Source organism: Panthera pardus, unplaced genomic scaffold (assembly GCF_024362965.1).
Source record: "Panthera pardus isolate Hobbes unplaced genomic scaffold, ASM2436296v1 HiC_scaffold_25, whole genome shotgun sequence".
NCBI classification, from domain to species: Eukaryota; Metazoa; Chordata; class Mammalia; order Carnivora; family Felidae; genus Panthera; species Panthera pardus.
This window is the reverse complement of record NW_026526821.1, coordinates 13,568,168-13,588,584: the sequence shown is the minus strand read 5'-3', so window position 1 is coordinate 13,588,584 and position 20,417 is coordinate 13,568,168. Positions and strand designations below refer to the sequence as shown.

The 20,417-nt window shown below is 54.5% G+C and overlaps 1 protein-coding gene across 2 annotated transcripts in view; it reads right to left on the bottom strand.

The window, feature by feature from the left end:
- SULF2 (sulfatase 2) overlaps window positions 1-20,417 on the bottom strand; it is a 118,149-nt gene that overhangs the window by 36,312 nt on the left and 61,420 nt on the right. For both annotated transcript variants that reach the window (XM_019458230.2, XM_053890168.1), the window contains exon 4: window positions 2,522-2,673. In XM_019458230.2, the coding sequence (XP_019313775.1) occupies window positions 2,522-2,673 (152 nt within the window). The remainder of the gene's footprint in view (window positions 1-2,521; window positions 2,674-20,417) is intronic.

Sequence of the window (20,417 nt, the reverse complement as noted above, 5' to 3'; positions counted from 1 at the left end):
ACGGTTCGTGAGTTCGAGCCCCGCGTCGGGCTCTGGGCTGTGTCTCCCTCCGTCTGCCCCTCTGCTGCCTGCACTCTGTCTCACGTCGTCTCAAAAATAAATAAACGTTTGAAAAAAAAAAACAAAAGCCACCCAGCGCAGTTGCTTGGACCCTAATAGGCACTCCATAAAAAGATGTGCACGTTATTAAGTATGTACCAGTGTGCCCACTCCCCAGATTTGGGAACTGAGGCTCTTAGGAGTAGGTAGCATATCCAAGGGCACATGATATGTGTCGAGGCGGGGCTCTGCACCCCAGTCCTCCACCTCCAAGACGGGAAGTCACTGCCCGGTCCCCAGAGGGCGGTGGGCAGAACAAGGCAGGGGGCCGCCAAGGCTGTACATCCACGGGTCAGGCACGCTTGATTCACGCAGGAGTCTAGGAAATTCGCCGCCATTGTTTAAAAATCAGGAGATCCGCGGGGCGCCTGGGTGGCGCAGTCGGTTAAGCGTCCGACTTCAGCCAGGTCACGATCTCGCGGTCCGTGAGTTCGAGCCCCGCGTCAGGCTCTGGGCTGATGGCTCGGAGCCTGGAGCCTGTTTCCGGTTCTGTGTCTCCCTCTCTCTCTGCCCCTCCCCCGTTCATGCTCTGTCTCTCTCTGTCCCAAAAATAAATTAAAAAAAAAAAAAAAAAAAAAAAAAAGTTGAGAAAAAAAAATTAAAAAAAAAAAATAATAAAAATCAGGAGATCTCACAGGAAAAAAAAAAAAACACGTGTCGGTTTGTAGCTTCTGCTGAAAAATCAGAAGACCTGGCCCTCTTGGGCCCACGTTTCTATGCAAGAGTGACAGGCCCGATGGACGTTGGCTGCCCCCTCTTGGATCCATTCTTTCTAGTCCCCAACACCCACCTGCCGTCTCCCCTACCCCTGGCTTCCCATCCTGTGTGTGTGGCTCCTGTCCCCTGCCGACTTCTGCCTGGCGGCCTTGTGCAGCGATTCAGAGAGAGACCAACTAGGGAGGGCGGTCATCACACTACCCCACAGAGCCGCGGTTATGACACTCAGCCAGGCCCAGGGTCAGTGGCAGTGAGCGTGGGGAAGAGACAGGGAAGGGAAGAATGTGTGGGGAAAGAATGGGTAACTGTGGGGGGGGGGGGCACACGAGCTGGCTTAGAAGATTTAGTTGGGCCAGGAATATTTGCTCGTCTCTGGATTTTTGTTTTTTTAATGGAAAGTTTGGAGGAGACATCACTGTCAGTCCCCCCTCCTCCTCCCCCTCACTTAGGCCAAGAATCAGCAAACTCTAGCCCGTGGACCAACCACTGCCTGTTTTTATAAATAAAGTTTTCCTGGAACGAGCCATGCTTACTTGTTTACACATTACCTGCGGTGGCCTTCATACTACAACGGCAGGCTTGGGTCGTTGCCACAGCGTCCGTGTGGCTCGTAAAGCCTAAAATATTGGGTCCGTGGCGCCCTAGAGAGGAAGCTGGCTGTCCTGAACTGCTACGCATGGGGTATCACTATGGAGAAAGGGCTTTTCTGGTCACCTTCACTTATGTGATCCTCAAAAATCTTTCTGGTAAAACCATAATGAAATGCCACGATACCCCAGTAAAAAAAAGACAATACCCGTGCTGATAAGCACCGTGGAACAACGGGAACCCTTGTAACATTTCTGGCCGTAAACCGGGAACCTACACTGGTTCAGCCACGTAACCTACCGTGTATCCCAGCAATTCTAGGCCCCAGGAGAAGAGTCCGTGTGCCTACCCAAAGCCCCGGGAGAGGATGTTCCCGGCAGCCTGACTCCCAAGAGACGCAAACTGGAGACCACAATGTCCCCCGGGTGCGAACGGACACCTACCCCCCCATCCCCGCAAGGGAACGCTTCATAGCAGTTCCCGCTGATTACGTGTGGCCACACGGGTGACGGTCACAGGCGTGACGTCAGGTGGAAAAACCTCAACCCGGGAGAGCACACAGCACACGATTCCATTTACGCGAGGTTCTAGAACAGGCGCAGCCAATCCATGGTGACGGAAGGGTCGCCTCGGGGGTGGGGTCACCCACACACGACAACGGGGCTGGATCTCAACGTGGTGCGGAGCCAAGGAAGCCGGATTCAGAATGAACGTGCCACACCGTGCGTCTGCGGGTGGCTGTCCCCGTGGGGGGACGGCTGGTGGGAGGGGTTACACGAGGGGGCTCTCGGGGCTGGCGGGGGCGCGCTGCTTGCTGACCGGCCTGGGCGCTGGGTGCACGCGCCTGCTTGGTTTGCGAAAATTCACGGATTGGTACCCTCTGTGCGCGCGCTTTCTGCCAGAATGTTCTGCCCCGGCAGACTGCGGACAACGCTTTCAGAGACTGTTACGCGAGAGATGAAAACACCGAGATGATACGCGTTGGCTGCGCGAGATCCCTCGTCTAGGGCAGGGCCACCCTCCAAAGCCAGGCAGTGGAGCTCCCGGGTCATGTTCCGCGCTGCGCCCCACCCCACCCCTTCCCCACCCCCCGCCGAGGGGGCCACGCAGGACGTACCTTGGAGTAATCGAAGCCGTGTTTCTCCTTCACCCCGTTCCGACAGAGCGTGTAGTTATAAAAACGGGAGTTTTTCAGGAGGCCGACCCACTCCTTCCAGCCTGGTGGCACGTAGGAGCCATTGTATTCGTTAAGATACTTCCCGAAGAAAGCTGGAGGGGGAGAAGGGTCAGGAGGCCACGTGAGAACACGGTCAGCAAGAGCCTTGTCTGCCACCCGACCACCGTGTCCCCGAGGTGTAAAAGCGGCGCTACCCCGAGCCACCGAGCCCTTGGAAAGCAGGCGAAGCCTAAAATAAAATATATAGGATTAGAGAGCGAGTAAATTATTCTGAAACGTAACTGTCCGAGCATTCAAAGAACGTGCCATCCAGTAACCCGCCCTCTCAAAACAGCTGGTAAAGGGCCTTGGGAAGAATAATAATTTCACAGTGGTGACAAGTGAGAATATTTTGTGCCATCTGCAACCAGTGCCGTGGGGCGTGACGAGATCGGTGACTCGTACGGCGACCAAACGACAGATCCTCTCGGCTTACGGTGCGTGGTCCACCTTCCCCGCCCAAGGCGATGCTAAGCGACGGTGCAGGGTCCATAAAAGTAAGAGTGCGATTCTTTCCCGTGCAGGCTTATGGGCCCCTCGAACCCTGCCTGCGACACGGGACCAGAACACAAGAGCTGACGTTAGAAAAGAACGGTGCCGATTGTGGCTGGTGATGTGGAACGCGGGCCCTTTATTCACTGCCTGGGCCACGCGGGCGACCCTGGCTGGCGGCGTCTGCTGAGCTTGAGCGCGCTCGCACCTTGTGCCCCAGCGATTCGAGCCCTGGGTGTTCGCTCGACCGTAAAGCATTCGTTGGTTCACGAGCGTGAGCAGGACGCGCGGAGCCAGTCGGAAGCCCGTCAACCAAAGGGGTGGCTGAATCCACTGTGGATGTTCCCGTCGCGGGATGTCGCGTTTAATAACACAGACGCGTCTCGGGGCGCCTGGGCGGCTCGGTGGGTCGTGTGCCTGACTCTCGATTTCGGCTCCGGTCAAGATCTCGTGGTCGTGAGATCGAGCCCCACGTCGGGCCCTGTGCTGAGCATGGAGGCTGCTTGGGATCCTCTCTCTCTCTCCCCCTCTCTTCCTCTGCCCCCCACCCCCGACTTGCGCGTGCGCACGCTCGCTCTCAAAAAGAAACAACAACCCAGACGCGTCTCAACCACCTAATCGCGTTAAGAGAAATAAACCAGATATGGAACAACGCACACCACACGGTCTCATTCAGAAGATGCTCCAAAACGGGGAAAACGGACGTACGGTGGAGGAAAGCAAGCGGGCAGGGCACGCCTCCCGGGGCACAGCCTCGTTCTCTCTCTCTCGCTGCAACGCGGGTGCTTCGGCTGGTGAAACCCCACTGAGCTAGACGTTCAGGAGCCGCGCTTCCCCGCGTGCACGTTCGACACTGGCCACGGAGCTTAAAGAAAAATGACCGTGATTCACCTGGAAGGGGTACACCAAAAAACCCTCGGTGGGGGAGGAGGGAGCAGACAAGATCCTCTCGGTGGTACTTTCTTGTTCTTTTTTCTTCTCAGCGAGCGACTGGGAGTTTTAAAAATTACAACCGATAAAGCCAGTTTGAAGTGACCGTTTCTCCAGGGACAGAGGCCCTATGCCGGCTCTCTCCTTCAGGTGAGGACACTGGGGCCTCGGAGACACCCGAGAACCAGCACTGAGGGCTCAAGAGTGGGAGAGCTGGGGCTGCTGAAGCGGGTTGCAGGGTGCCTCGTGCCGGGCAAAGTGCGAGTGTTGGGCAGGTGCCTGCTCAGAGCCGAAGATGAGAGGAGACAGACGGGGAGGCGAACATCCACAGGAGAAGGAGTGGCCTGGGGCCGGGCTGTGCTGGCAGCAGAGGATGAGACGACCCCCCGACCCCCCCCCCCCCCCCCCCCGCAACCTGGCTTGGGTCGGGAGAGCGGGGATAGAGCTGGAGCCCTCCATGGGGACACTTTCCTGGAGACCTGGCAGGTAGCTGGGACCGCCTCGGGGTGGGAAGCCCCCTTAAGGACCCGAGCAGCCAATTCCCGAGTCCCCGTGGCACAGGACAAAGGGACGCACGTCCATTCAATCCTCCCCTGGCACCAGCTGGGCCAGGAGGCTGAGGAAGCACCTCCTGGAAGGATCTGGGCACCAGAGGAGGTGAAAACAGGAAGAGAGGGTCCCGAGCAGCTTCAGGGTAAGCCCAGGGTGGGGCCTCCCTTTGTGTGGCTGGGGGGCAAAGTGGACATAGAAAGAACCCGAGCTTTCCGGGGAGGAGGGGCAGGGAAACTGGCCACTGGGCTGGGAGTCCCGGGTAACATCCGATATTCAGAGAGTAAAAGCAGTTAGGAAGGGGCCCCTGGGGGGCTCAGTCAGCTGAGCGTCCGGCTTCGGCTCAGGTCACGATCTCACAGCTCGAGAGTTCGAGCCCCGCGTCGGGCTCTGTGCTGACAGCTAAGAGCCTGGATTCTGCGTCTCCCTCCCTCTCTGCCCCAACCCACTCTCATTCTGTCTCTGTCTCTCTCAAAAATAAACATTAAAGAAAAAAAAAAAAGCAGTCCGGTGGCGGGCGTCCACTTACACAGCGACTGTGCGTCCCCAGCGGGTGTCAGGGCACAAGGACTGAGATGTCGGCCGGACCAAGGGGCGTCAGCGTCCAAGGCCCGGGCGAGCGGAAGGCCTGGATTTCTCCCTCGGAAACACGGCATGTTCAGACACTCGCGGCCCTCCCCGAAAGCAGTGGTGCTCAGCCAGGGGCGGCTTGCCCCTCAGGGGACACTCGGCAATGTCCACAGACGTTTTCGGTTTTGTTACAGATGGGGCTAGGATGTGCAACCGGGCATCCAGGGGGCCGAGGCCAGGGATGCGGCTGAACATCCCACGGCGCTCGGGAGGCCCCGCACCAACCATCCCGTGTAAAATGCCTACAGCCTGCGGGTGAGAAACGCGGACCTAAACAATTCCACCTGCCACCCGCACCTGTCCCCCCTCCTCAGCAACAGAACCACGTAGCGAGGGCTGAAAAGGCCCCTAGAGATCAAGTACCGTCCAGGAAACAAGGTCTGCTAAACCTCAGTGACCTTACTCCTCACATTTGATGTGATGTCTTTCCATATGCGGGGAGCTCTACTCTGATAAACCCTGCCGGCCCCTCTCCCCTCTCTCCTGTTCCTCCTCCTTGGGGAAGAATGACACACGGCAGGGGTCAGCAAACGTTTCCTGCGAAGGCCCCGACGGTCTACCTTAGGAAGAGAGTGAAATTTTTTTTTTTAAATTTTTTTTTTTAACGTTTATTTATTTTTGAGACAGAGAGAGACAGAGCATGAACGGGGCAGGGTCAGAGAGAGGGAGACACAGAATCCGAAACGGGCTCCAGGCTCTGAGCCATCAGCCCAGAGCCCGACGCGGGGCTCGAACGCACGGACTGCGAGATCGTGACCTGAGCCGAAGTCGGCCGCTTCACCGACTGAGCCACCCAGGCGCCCCAGGAAGAGGGTGAAATTTAAGGAGCTCCCCCCCACCCTCATGGAGCCCCGGCACTTTCCATTCGTGACAAACACTGGGGAAGTTTCCCTTTGAAGACACTGAAGTAAAAAGCGTAAAACATTTGAGAGGAAAATCTTCAGGAAATAGCAAATCACTGTACCCAGGCCTGGTGGAAGCCCATGGAAACTGCTCGGTTTGGGGTGACACTGCCCTGAGCACATGTGGATTCACATATCTACACCCATTTATTAGGCCCCGATGGTATGCCAGGAGCCGTCCCAGGCGATGGCAACACAGCAGTGAATGAGGCCACCAGAATCCCTGCCCTCTTGGGGTGGACATTCTAGCGGGGGAACTGTGATCACAGAGGTGATGCTGTTGGTAAAAACAAAGTGATGAAGAAATTAAAGATGGTGTTCCAACAAAGTGGCTAGAGATGGGCCCCGGCAGGCACCAAGGGCTTGAGCAGTCAAGGAAGGCGGCTGAGGACGAATCAGGGGGAATAGGAATACAAGGGAAACTGCTCTAGACAGAGAAAGCGGCAAGTCCAAAGGTCCTGTGGCAGGAACAAGCTTGGAGGCATTTGAGGAACACAGGGAAGCCACGGAGGAAGGGAGAAGATGACGTTACAGGGTAGAGGGACCAGATCGTGAGCAGAAGCCACAGGAGGCATGATGGGGAAACTGAAAAGGGCCCACACGTCCCCTGAAATACTATACATCAGATTTTACATGTTGTGTGCATTTTCCTGGAATCGGGACACGTTCTGAAAGCAACCCAAGACCTCAAGTAGCTTCAGAAACATACAACTTCCCTCAGGTTCACCCCTGAAGGGTGAACAAAAGCCGCGGGAAAAAGGCACCCTGAATCTCCCTGCTGGGAAAACTGGGTTCTCTCCTAGGTCCCCCAAACCCTGGCTTGGGATCCTATGGTTTGTCCCTGAAGATCTGGACCAAGGTCTTTCTGATGAAGGTGCAGCTTGGAATGCTAAAGAGCTTCAATCTTGGCCCGGCCGGTGGGATAACTTTCTTGGAGGGGGGCCGCCTCGGGAAGCCCACCCCTGCCCATTATCGCCCAATGCCACGGGTGTCAAAGTGGCCGAGGCCATTTCCTCCGCTGGAATGCCCTCTTTCACATCTCTCTCCTCTCTCCAACCCCCAACTCTTAAAAAATCCAGAAAGAGTTTACTATTCAGGCTCCACGAGACCCTAGAAAACAGGGCTTCAGTCAAAGGCTTTTAGTGCCAAATTAGATTTTGCTCTCATTTGATTAGATTTCCCCCAGGCGGTTTTTAAAATGGTTATTCTGGTACCAGTTGAGGTGGGAGAAGCAAATTAGCGTGGGCCCTGGGGCTCCGGGGCTGGGAGATACAGCCAGGAGAATGAGCCGGAATTAAAATCAAGATTAAAAATACAGCCCATGTCCTGGCTGGAGCCCCGAGCGTTTAGCTTTCACGGCCTGGACGGCGCAAAAGAAAGAACAACCCGGGGGCTGGTGTGGGGGTGGAATAACTTGGCAGGCAGGTTAAGAGGAATTAAATGCCAGGCCAGGAAAGGCCACCGATAATGTGCTGGCTGACGCCGCCCCTCGGGAGCAGGCTGGCATCCGTTGAAAGGATGGAGCGCTCACTGCCTCCCGCGTACCAGGCACAGGGTGGAAATTTACCCCTGGAGGTGGAGACTTTTATTTTGCCTGCTTGATCCTGACTGTGGTCCTTTGGGTACCACTACTTCCTTACTTAAGTCACATGGGCTGATCTTAACTCCAGACGCCAGGGTGGCAGGCATAATCTCAGCTGGACCAATCAGAGGACTACATTCCCCTGGCTACCTGTCATTGGTTCAGGGCCAGGCATGTGACCCAAGCTGGGCCAATGAGGGTGAGCCCTGGGACTTTGAGGGAGCTGCCGGAAAAGGGACGTTCTTGGAGATGGCTTAAAGCTGATGGGGACATAAACTTGAAGCTGCTGGCAGCCATCTTGCCACCAAGAGGGGGTGGTTGTTCTGTTTGCTTAATTCAGTTTTTCAGTTGAGCTCTCGCACTTGCAATCAAAAGACCCAAGGAAAAGCAGATGAGACGCTTAGCGGAGAGCAGGGTTTGGCAAAGCAAATCTGGCTGCCACCTGTTTTTGTAAATACTTCTACTGGAACAGAGCCACACCCATGTGTTTATATAGTCGTTACGGCTGCGTGCACACTACGATGGCAGAGTTGACTTGTTGCAACAGAGACCGTGTGGCTGCAAGTCCAAAACATTTACTCTCCGGCCCTTTGTAGGAAGGGATTTTCGACCCTTGGTGTTATGAGCAAAATTCCTTGTGCGGGGTGAGGGATCCCTCAGGGATTGAAACAGGGCTGTGTTTAATCTGGAGAAACAGGTGCCAGAAGTAGACTCTGAACTGGGCCAAGGCAGCGAGGGGGCTCCCGACCCAACGGCAATGACAACAAGAACAGAGCAGCCAGTCACAGGCGGTCCTCGCCTTGCGTGGTCCCGATACACGCAAATGTCACTTTCCCCAGTTCAGTCTCCCACCACGTGGTTCCGACTTAGCCACCGAGGCTCATTAACTGTAACTGCACAAGGTGCACACGTGGCTACTGGCCCTCCAGTCCACCAATCACTGTGTAAGGAACACGCACATCAGGACCAGGGGCCGGTCACGTCATTTCTTGCAAAGTCTGTCGGTGACCGGTCCCCGTGCATCTGATACTCGGTTCACGCACAGACAACAGAGCGCGTGGCTGGGTTGCCTCCCTGTCTCCTGGTGATACGTCTACAAGACCCCTTACAAAAGTGGATTGTCGAAGAGGAGAAGTGGCCAACAGAGATGAGAGACAGCAACCAAGAAATGAAAAGCTAGCTGAAGTGGAAACATGAGGGGAAGGGAAAAGGAGCCCGAGAGGAAACGAAGCCGACCATGGGGATGGTCGACACGCACAGGGCGGGAAGCTCTCCATTTGCAGCCAGACAGCTCAGTCACCGATACAATGTGATCACGACAGAAAGGGTGCAGATGTCCCAGAGGAAGGACGCCAGCAAAAACACTCCACGTTAAAGGGGCCCTCAGATGGGGCGCCTGGTGGCTCAGTCGGTTAAGCGTCCGACTTTGGCCCAGGTCATGATCTCACTGTCTGTGAGTCTGAGCCCCGCGTCGGGCTCTGTGCTGGCAGCTCGGAGCCTGGAACCTGCTTCCGATTCTGTGTCTCCCTCTCTCTCTGCCCCTCCCCCACTCATGCTCCGTCTCTGTCTCAAAAATAAATAAACATTTAAAAAAATAAAAAAAAAAGGAATAAACATTAAAAAAATTTTTTAAAAAAGGGGGGGCTTTCGGAGATACATTGCAACACTGAAAGCTGTGTGTCCTTGGGCAACTAGTTTAATCTTCTGATGCCTCAGTTTCTCCATTTGTAAAATGGGGAAGGTGACAGTACCCATGTCGTGGGTTTGCTGACCGAACTAACACACACATCTGGGCACACCACGTGGTCTCGTGCTTCGCTTTATTTTTATTATTCAAAAATTTTTTTTTAATGTTTATTTTTGAGAGAAAGAGAGAGACAGAGTGCGAGCAGGGGAGGGGCAGAGAGAGGGAGACACAGAATCCCGAGCAGGCTCCAGGCTCCGAGCTGTCAGCCCAGAGCCGACGCGGGGCTCGAACCCACGGACCGTGAGATCATGACCCGAGCCGAAGTCGGAGGCTTAACCGCCTGGGCCACCCAGGCGCCCCACGCGCTTCGTTTAATTGTGCTTCACAGACACTGCACGTTTTACAAATTGAAAGCGTGAGGAACCCCGAGTCCAGCAAGCCTACTGGCACCCTTTTTCCCCAACAGCATTTTGCTCATTTTGTGTCTCTGTGTTGCGTTTTGGTCATTCTTGGAACATTCCAAACTTTCTCACCGCTGTTACATATGTCATGGTGATCTGCGATCAGTGACTACGACTCACTGAGGGCTCAGATGATGGCGAGCATTTTTTAGCAATATTGTTAAATTAAGGTATGTGCGCTGCTTTTTTTTTTATTAAAACAATTTTTTTTTTAACTCTATTCTTTGTGAGAGACAGAGACAGCGTGAGTAGGGGAGGGGCAGAGAGAGAGAGGGAGAGAGAGTGCACCCCAAGCAGGCTCCCTGCCATCAGCACAGAGCCCGATGCGTGGCTCGAACTCACGAAACCGTGAGATCACGACCTGAGCCGACCCCAAGAGCCGGACGCCTAATGGCCTGAGCCACCCAGGCGCCCCCAGGCACTGCTTTTTTACGACACTATGGCACACTTAATGTGAACATCACTTTTCTACACACGGGGAAACTGAAAATTCCTTTGGCTTGCTTTAGTGCTCTGTTGGCTTTGCTGTGGCGGTCTGGGACTGAACACGCGACATCTCTGAGACATGCCTGTACTGCTCAGACCCGGCACACGACGTAGGCCCGCTAAGCGTTAGTTTCCTCATGACCAACGGGTCCCCCTCCCTGCTCCATTAATACCTTATTTAATAGAGTCCTTGCAGAGACCGATGTCAAAATCCACCCTCCCTCGCCGCCAACTTTAAAGGGATTTATTAACCCCCAAGTCCGTTTGAAACCCTCCCTCCCGGTCCTGCCGGCCGGGGCAGGCGGCCCTTCAGCGGAAAGCTGCTGTGCCCGTTCCCCTCCCGGCTGCTTCCTCCATTTGTCTGAGTTAAGTGCTGCTGGGGAGCCATTCAGAGTCTGATGGGAGAACCAGGCCCTTCTGTTATCTCTCCCAGCCCTGAATCTAACTGAAATTGCCTCGTCATAATCGCATTTGTGGTCTCTAAAAGCTGTGTGTTGCAGGGACTGGAGACTGAGATTAGCTGGCGGTAAACCCGGCACAGGAGGGCAGATGAAAGCATCGTTTTGGATACGGGGGCGACGGAGGGTTTCTGCAACAGGAATCCTGGGGGCATCTCTCTGTGCTGCACCCTTGAACCTCAGGACAGCCACGAGTTAGTCCGCTGTCTGGGTGACGCGGGAGGCGACACAGAATGGCCGAGAGCGTGCCTCTGCAGCCAGAGTCTCCTGGTCTGTCACCTCCCGATTGTGGAACCCCAGGCAAGTGACCTCACCCCTCTGTGCCTTGGTGCACAGCAATGACAGCAAGCCACTGCCTACCGTCATGCGGGGGGAAGGAACCAACAGGTGTAAGGAATGTGGAGAAGTGCCCAGCAAGCGGGACTGGTGGGACTTAGAGTACCCACTGCCAGTGGGGAGCTTTCTCCCGCCCCTCGTGGGCCATCTGGATGGAGCTGTCAGCCGGGCTGTTTTAAGGACACTGGCGTCTCCCAATGCACATTTGTCCCCACACCGTCTCTCCCCACAGCCTACATTAGCAATAATGGATAAACAACTATGAGTCGAGATATTCCAGAGTTGACTGGTTGAATCATGCTACGTTTCGTGATTTACATTCAGATCTAAATATTTCAATGAATGTTTATCCATTTTGACTTGGGAGTTTCCTCCGTATTTTGGAGCAAACATACCCACACATGCACGAATACACACGCACACGCCTTTCCTTCAGGGAACCCCTGAAAAGCCACAGCCACCGCATCCCTGGTTCTTCCCAAATACAAAGGTCCCAGATGTCAATCAGGGTGCTCCTTCCCACCTAAGGGGTGGGTGTATGGCTGAGCTTGGCCAATCAGACTCTACTCTGGGACTTTGCATCTTGAGCTAGGAGACTCAGAGGCAGAGAAAGGGTTGGAGGTTTGGAAGGCCCCCCGAGGAGACAGTTGCTCAACAGCTGCAACCTGACTCCCCAGATCCCGTGTTTGGGACTCCGAATAAAAGAGGCAAAAGGCCCTCAGGGTGGGAAGGTCTCAAAAGTGATGGAAACGTGTCTTGCTTCTTTATCCTCATTTCCTCGCTCACAGTGGAAACGGCCTCCCCTCATCTTGCCGCGTCCCTTTTTGCCTTCCCGTAACGCAGTCACCCCCAAACAGCCAGGAAGACCCTTCTGAACCCGAGACCGCTCTTGCCCTCCCCCTTCAGGGCCTGGCTGCCCGCGAGTGTCGCTACCTCTGCCCCCGTCTCCCACCGCTCGCCCCTCTGCTCCCTCCGTTCTAGCCACTCCCGGCCTCCCGTTCCCTAAAGCGCGCCCAACGCACTGCCACCCCAGGGCATTGGCACCTGCTCCTCTCTCTACCTCAGACATGCGCCTGCGCCCCCCCTCACGTGGACTGGCTCCTACTCACTGGGATGTCTCAGATCAGATGGCACCTCGTCCGAGCAGCTGGCCCGGATCGCCCCACCTCAAGGTCCCCATCCTCCTGTGCCGGGCTGTTTACCTTCTCTGTGGCCCTCAGTACTCTCTGAAATCACCCGTGGGTGTTTGCTTCCTCGTTTATCATCATGTCCCCGGGCACGGGCCCCTTCCGGGCGCTGCGGTACCCTCCCGTACCTGGCCTGGAGCGGACACATAGTCACAGCTGCTGACGAGGTGACCGGGTCAACGGTTTTGGGCGTGAGACACAGGCCACACAGCTCAAAGCTGCCGCTGACCAGGGTCTCAAGCCTCCCTCTCTCCCGTGTCAGAGTACTCTTAACAAGGATCGGGCCAGCTGGGGCGAGTGCTCCCCGGGGACACCGGGCAATGTCTGGAGACACTGTGGGTTGTCCCAGTTGTCGGATAGACTGCTGCTGGCCTGACAAGAGACGCGCTAACCACCCTACCGGGCACAGGGCGGCCCTCACCACAGACAAGGACCCGGAGCTCGGGCTGAGAAACCCTGGGCTGGGTGCGGGTCTCCAGTGATGCAGGGGCGGGGGGTGGTGCAGTGTGGCCCTCAAGGGCCTGGTTTCCGGAGTCGGAGGGCCTGGGTCTCCTGGGGCAAGTGAGTGCCTCTCTCTCAGCCTCGGTAATTCCATCTATAAAATGGGAACGGCAACCAATGAGATGATGTCTGGCCCAGAGTCCCTAAAACAGAAGCCGCTTCCTTTTTGGGGGTTGAGCTGGGGATGAAAACACAGGTCTCTGGAGAAATGAAAATAGACACGAGAGGTGACACCATCTCGGAAAAATAACCAGGCCCCTCCGAGACTCTGGAACGAGCCTGGGCGAGGATGTTTATGCTGCACAGAGCAACGGGCCGGGCACGACCCACATCTATTGGCAAAGATGGGCCGGAGCACAGAGCCGAGCCAACGACGCTAAGCGACGTTTGAGCAGTTTGGAGAGGCCAGCGAAACATGAAGTAGAACCCTCTGGAAAGTCCATCTTGCCCAGAACAAACCACTCCATCTCACACGCCAGGGGTTTGGTCTCTGCTTCTCGTGACACCTTCCACGTTCCAGACGTCTGTGGGCCTCTTTCAGGTGTTTCCCCATTTTTATGTGTCGTTTGGATGATTACAAACTTCATTATCTACCTTCAGGTCAACTCGTTTGGTGCCCAACAGGCGGATCAGGCTGGACTCTTGCTCGGTGCCCTGCACCTGCCTCTCTCCCGACATTCCAGCGAGTGCCAGACTCTCCAGGCCACACGCCTGCCAGGGTCTTTGGCTCCTCTGTCCCCACTCACGTCCACCGACGGCCTTTCACGGAGGCTCGCCCTTCAGCATGGACCCAGGACGGAGCCCTTCCCGCATCTCCCGGTGACCGGCTTGGGGTCCCAGCCACACCTTCGCCCACCTGGACCCTGTCGGAGCCTCCTCCCTCGTCTTCTGCCACTGTAGCCACAAGGCATCTGATAAATCACAAATCCGATAAAGCCACAGCCCTGCGTGAAACACTTCAGTGGCTCTGTATCACACTCTCACTAAAATCCAGACTCCTTGGCACGGCCTGCAAGGTTCCATGGGATCTGTCTTGCGTCCCCTCTCTGGCCTCATCTCCCTCATTTTGCCTTGATCCATTCTCCTCCAGCCACAGCGGCCTCCTCCTGTCTTCCCAGGCCCAAGTTCATTTCTGCCTCAGGGCCTTTGCCCTCGCTGTTCCCTCTGAAGGACCCCCTTCCTCAGACGCCTGCCTGGATCGCTTCCTCACCTTTTCCAGGCACTCGCTCAAATATCACCTTCCTGGGTTACATCCCAAACCACCCTATTATAATGGTCTCTCCCTACCCCGGTGCTCCCTCTTCTCCTCGCTTTGTTTCTCCGTGGTATTTCTGCCCACCTGACAAATGCAACTGTCTTCTGGTTTTTATCACCTGCCTGCCCAACGAGAAGCATCAGCTCCCTGAGGTCAGGGCTTCCTGCGTGCCTCGTTCCCGCCCGTGTCCCCGCATCTAGAACAGAGCTTGGGAAGCAGTGAGACCTCAACAGACGTTTGCGGCACAAATGACCAAATGACAGACCCACCGAACACCCAGGTTATAGGAGGCGGGGGGGAACCACACCCCCCCGGGGTAAGAGCAGATTCCCGTCGCCCATCACGCGGCTACATCATCTCTGAGTGGAGAAGCAGGGAGAATTCTTACATCACTGTGTTTCTGTTTGATTTCGTGGCATCTGTTCGATTGAATCTGGATCCATTTAATCCACGTGGGGCAGGACTCACTGTGGGGTGCCCTGCAAAACTGAGGAAGAGCCCAAGGCCAGGGCCAGTCAGCAGCCCCGGTCCTCGATCGTTCGGTTACCAAGGTCCCTTTAGACTCTTAGTGACTCTGAACGATTCTTGAGGACCCCCATTAGCTACCTAGCGATCTCTACCATGTCAGAGAACTGACAAGTCTCAAACACATTATCTAAAAATGGTAATAATAAACCTACTTGTTAGTATGTGTTTTTTTTTAAACGGTAAGCATTTTAGCAAAACAAAATAAAATCAGTGAGGAGAGCTGCACTGTTTTACATTTTTGCCAGTCTCTCTGGAGTCCAGTTTAGCAGAAGACAGCTGGATTGGAGTGGACAGGTCTACTCCTGCGTGCAGCCTGGTGAGATATGTTGTTTTGGTGATGTTTCAAGAAAAGTCCAGCCTTGCTGGATACGCACACAGAAAGGAGAGGGGTATTTTCGTGCCCTTTTTAGAGAACTGTGGGTATGTTATGCACCCTCAGAGAACACTGCAAACTGGAAGCAAATAAGGGTGAAGGGCAGATCCTGTCTCCGTATCATCAAGAAAATGGTTTTGGGTCCAGGGCTCCTGGGGGCACACTCTGAGAACCGCTAGGTTAGAGGATGACGATGTTCCACGACGACCCAATGAGACAGACGCGGTTTTTGTCCCCAGTTTACAGCCGGAGGAACTGAGGCATAGAGAGGTGAAGTCCTTTTTGTGCCCAACGTCCCACAGCTGGTGAGTGGCAGAACTGAGACTCAAACCCCGGGGGGCTGTCTCCACGCTACCTTTGCCCCGCATCCCTGCAGGACTGTATCCCTGCGGGACCACGTCTCTGCGGGACCACATCTCTGCAGAATGGCACGTCCCGTCACTGTCCCCCGGGTGGGTGGGTGGGGGGCAGGGACAAAGGCAACAGCAAGTGGACTGCTCGACAGCTGAAGTCAGGCACAAGGACAAACGGACCCTGTTATCCCAGAGACCCTGCTCCTTAACAGGCCCCCGACTACCCTCTCCAGAGCGCCTCCCGCTGGAATTCCAGGCGGGACAGAGATTCCCACACCCAGTTCATTCCCCATGAACTCTCCCAAGCTTTATCTGCCCGTGGGCTGCTGAGGGAAGGCCATTCCCAGAGCCCGAGGGCCTGGCCTTTCTCAGAGCGTCAGCATGGGAACGCGGGGCGGAGCCAGACATCATCCCCGGGACTCTTGCCAGACGTGTGGGGCGTGAGGGGTGTTTCTATCCTGGGGGGTAGTCGGGCGTGAGGTTGCGTATGGGGGGGCTCTGGACCTGACGGCCTGGGTTTAAGTCCAGCTATTCTGACCTACCAGCTCAGTCTTCCCAACCATAAAATGGGGATAATAATATGCCTGCCTGACGAAGTCGTTGGGGAGCGTTCAATGAGGAAACACAGGGAAACTGCTCCCACCATGCTGCTCGCCGTTCGTAGTTTAACATTACTTATCAGGATGTTACATGTGCATGCATTCATTCATTCATTCAACATTCAGAAGAGCACCGCTTTTGCTCTAGGCTTGGTTCTAGGTACCAGGGACACCACCGAACAAAAGGAAGCGTGTGAACAGCTAAAACCACACCTTCGTGGCGCTTATGTTCTAGGATTGAGGACAGTATGAAGCGGGGAGGCGGGACCCCCGGAGGCTGTCACCGTGATTCAGGAGAGAGGCCGGGATGGTTGTAAGCGGGCGGGGGTGGAGGGCTGGGCTGGTTTCAGGCTATTTTTGGAGGTGGAACTGCCAAGGTCTGTGGATGGATTAGATGTGGTGTGGGAAAGGAGAGGAGTCAAGGACAGTTTGGAGGTTTCTGTCCTGGGCACCAAGGACACCCGTCATCATCTAGGAAGGGGGCGCCGCGGGAGGGGCAGGTCCTGTGGTGGAGGTGACGAAGAGCTTGGGGTCTGCCACGTTAACCTTGAGGTTCTCGTTAGTCGGTTAGCGGAGGTGGAGACAGAGGGCATCTGGAGATATGCGTGCGTTCAGGTTCAAGGGCAAGGTCTGGGCTGGGAGTAGAAACGTGGGAGGGGTCAGCATTTGGACGGCATTTAATACCATGGAATTGAATGAGATCACCTAAGGAAGGGGTTCTTAATCTGTGGTTCCTGAATTTGGATGGAAAAACTACATGTGTGTTTGTTTTCATTATCCCCTAACTAGCATCTCCTTCAATAAGAAATGAAGGTGACAAGTCACAGTCACAGTAGTTAGTACCTGTGCCTGGGTCCCCAGAAGTCCGATATTTTCACATCGCATTCCAATGAACAGACCTCTCAAACTATCATTGAAGCCAGCATTACTATGAAATCATGCGAGTTGTAAGGCCTACCAGTTATCTGCTCAATAACCACCACGTCATGTCACTGAACGTGGGAAGAAACATACGTATCACAGTTCGACAGTATTGTGATGAATGTATTTTGACATAACTGGCTTCCTCTGCAATCCCGTGTATTTTCTTCTTCGCATTTAACTTTGAGCGTATTCTGAAAAGGGTCCGCACAGATGCCAAGGGGGGCACGTGGCTCTCCAAGGGGTAAAATCCCCAGTTAGGGAATGCGTATTGCAGGAGAAGAGGGCCCCGGGCTCCGGAATAAGGGGTCAGGATGGGAGGACAGCAGCCCCGCGGACTGGAGAGAAGCTGCAGGTGGGGTAGGAGGAGAACCAAGCGGGAGGCCGGATGTAGGAAGTACTTCCAGGAGTTTGGTGGGATCGACCCAGCTCATGCCGTCAAAGACGACAGTGTTTCTTTCCCCAAGACGAGCGAGAATCCTGCCCACGGTCCCCGCCGGGCACTCCAGCTTCCAAAGTACAGTTCAGCCTCTCCCTGGCCCAGCACTTTGAACGGATCTAGGAATGTACTCAGCTCAGTGATTTCCCAATCGCTAATGTATGCGGGAAGGGGACGCACTTTTTAGGATCCCATGCCTGCAACCTTCCCTCTGCCCTTGGAATACATCACATCCCTTTCTTCCTCCTCCCCGGGGAGAGAGTGTACATCATTTACCACCTGGCACAGAAACTCAAACGAGATTCAGTTGCTCTGGTAGAGGAACGAAACGGACCAAGGATAAGAGAAGGAGAGGTGTGTGGGGACCGGAGGTTCTAGCCTTGCCTGTGAACTCCCACAGAGTCGGCCGTGTCACCCCAGTGCCCATTTGCTTCTTCTCCGCAGAAAAAGTATTACTAGCTGGGCACAAGGCTGCCGGGGCGGAGGTGACATTCTCAGCCTCCCTCCCAGCTGGCTGTGGCCATGATCAACTTTTGGTGGAGACATGGGTGGGAGTGGTGGGAGTTCCCACAGGAAGTGGGTGTGCCCCCCCCCCCCCCGTATTTCCTACTTCCGGATGTGGGCGTGGTGAGCCGTTTTGGACAGGGGCAGTCCCCCGGGTTGGTGGGGCAACATCGCAGACTGTTATCATCCCTGCGCTGTTAATGCCCAGACCGTGGAAGGAGAGAAAAATAAGCACCTACCACCTCTAAACCACTGTTCTTTGGGGACCAAAGCACCCTCAGCTGTACCTGTATCCTAACAAATATTGGGAAGGGGGGGGCGGGGGGAGCTGTGCCCCAGATCCAGCTGGCTGCTGCCATCTAGTAGTGGAGAGCAAACCTTTCCTGCAAAGGGTCGGACTGCAGTTCTCACTTTGCAGCCACATGGTCTCCACTGCAATTATTCAATTCTGCCACGATAGAGTGAAAGCAGCCATAGACAATACGTAAATGAAAGAGCTGTGTTCTAATAAAACTTTATTGATAAAAACAGCTCCCAAACTTCTGTGGGCTATAGTCTGCTGACCCCTACTGTCTAGGAATGTTGCTGATATTTGGCAAGATCAGCTATCTATCATCTACCTACCTACCTACCTACCTATTTTTAATATTTTTTTGAGAGAGAGAGAGGACGGGGCAGAGGGAGGGAGGGAGAGGGAGAGAGGGAGGGAGAGGGAGAGAGGGAGGGAGAGAGAGAGAGAGAGAGAAAGAGAGACAGAGAGAGAGAGAAAGACGGAGAGAGAGAGAGAGAGAGAGAATGAATATGAATCTGAAGCAGGCTCCATGCTCAGGGCAAAGCCCAACTCGGGGCTCGATCCCATGACCCTGGGATCATGACCCGAGCCGAAATCGAGAGTCGGACACTCAACTGAACCACCCAGGCGCCCCCTCTGCCCCATTTTAAAGCAAAGTATGGAGGCCGAATGTTTTGCTGAAATTTCCAGATTAAAAAAAAAAAAAAAACCACCTTATAATTCAAACAGAACATCTTCGGGGTTGAAGTGTGAACTCAGGCTGCTGGCTGCCATCTTGCAAGACCCACATGTAGTCCCAAGGGGCGCAGAATAGAAGCCGAGCTGGTCCAGGCTAAGGTTCAATCCCACCCCTGTCGCCCACAAGACGGCTCTGAGTTGTGAGACCTTCACCATGCACCGTGTGGCTTTTAGGGGCTCCTGATCTGGGCAGAGGAAAACAATCCCTCTAACTTTCTGGAGGTGGAGCTGGGGTCTCCTGAGGAACAAGTGATAAGTGAGAAGGAAATGCTTTTGCAAACTCTAGAACGCTATAAATATTAGATGCAAAATGCCACAGGACTGAAGTCTTTGTTTTTTTGGCAGACAAATTGGCTGAGGAAGCAGGGCTGGGAAGATATGCCTTAAATAAACCCTGAGCCCCAAAGCTCTTAGGGCCGGGGCGTTTCTGATATTCTGTAACCAGATCTTTTTAACTTTGGGCTGCTCGCAAGGTTATAACACGGGTCTCTTTCTTCCGCTTTTGAAAAGACACCAAACGCGGACTGCTGCACAAAGTGATAAATCAACGTTGTAAAAGTTCTGGATGCCAGAGATGGGATCTGGCTGAATGGAGAACTGTGGGAAAAGGAGGTGAGGAAGGTGGGGGCGTAACTACCCACGAAGGAGGCATCTTGTGCTGGAAGCAGAGAGCTGGGCAACATGCCCTCCTCCCACTTGCCCCTTGAGGGGGGAAGCCGGATTTGGGTTTCTGTAGTAGATACTTGTTCTATTTTTCTGCCCAGCATCCATTCTCCTGCCTTTTAGTAACTGTGCCTTCTGAGGTGCATATTCTAGCTCCCAGCTCCTGGGCAAGGCATAGGGTGTCCCACCTCCCCTGGCCACCGTGATTGGGTAGAGAAGAGGCACGTGACCCTGGCTGAGCCAATGAAAGCCTCCCCTGAGACTTTCGCTGGAGCACTAGGAAGAGGTTCTCTCTGTTAGCCATGGTCGCTGTGCTGGAGGGGCGGGGTCTGTGAGGGCCATCTTAAGGTCACAAAGGAGAACCTTCCAAGGAATAAAGTTAAGCCAGATGAAAGAAAATCCGAGAAGCAGAAAGATGGGTTCTGATGACAATGTTTGAGTATGGGGACTCAGCTAAGTTTTCCTGAACTAATTGCACTCATATTTCTGAATGCTGGGAAAGGGAGACAGTAATCCAAATTCCATTTTGTTCTCATTTTCTGCTTCAAGCCTAAGGCTGAAGCGTCATCCGTTCATTCAAATCTTTATTGGGTACCCAGTACCTGCCTGGCACTGTTCCTGGATATGAGGATACAGTATGAACAAAACAGGCAAGAACTAAATTCACAACAGCCGAGATAATTTCAACGGGATGATAAATCCTACAAAGGACATAAAGCAAGGTATCATGATAGAGGCTGACAGGGGTTGGGGAGGGCTAATTCACGCAGGGAGGTCGGGGAAGCAGAAGGGATCTGAGTGCTGTTAGAAAGGAAGAGAGGTAGGAGATGTGGCCAGAGAGGGGAGCAGGACGAGGTTGTGCAAGGCCTTGGCAGCTTTCATGAGTGGTGAGTTTATTCTAAGAGAGGTGAGCCAGGGGAGGGTCTCGCAC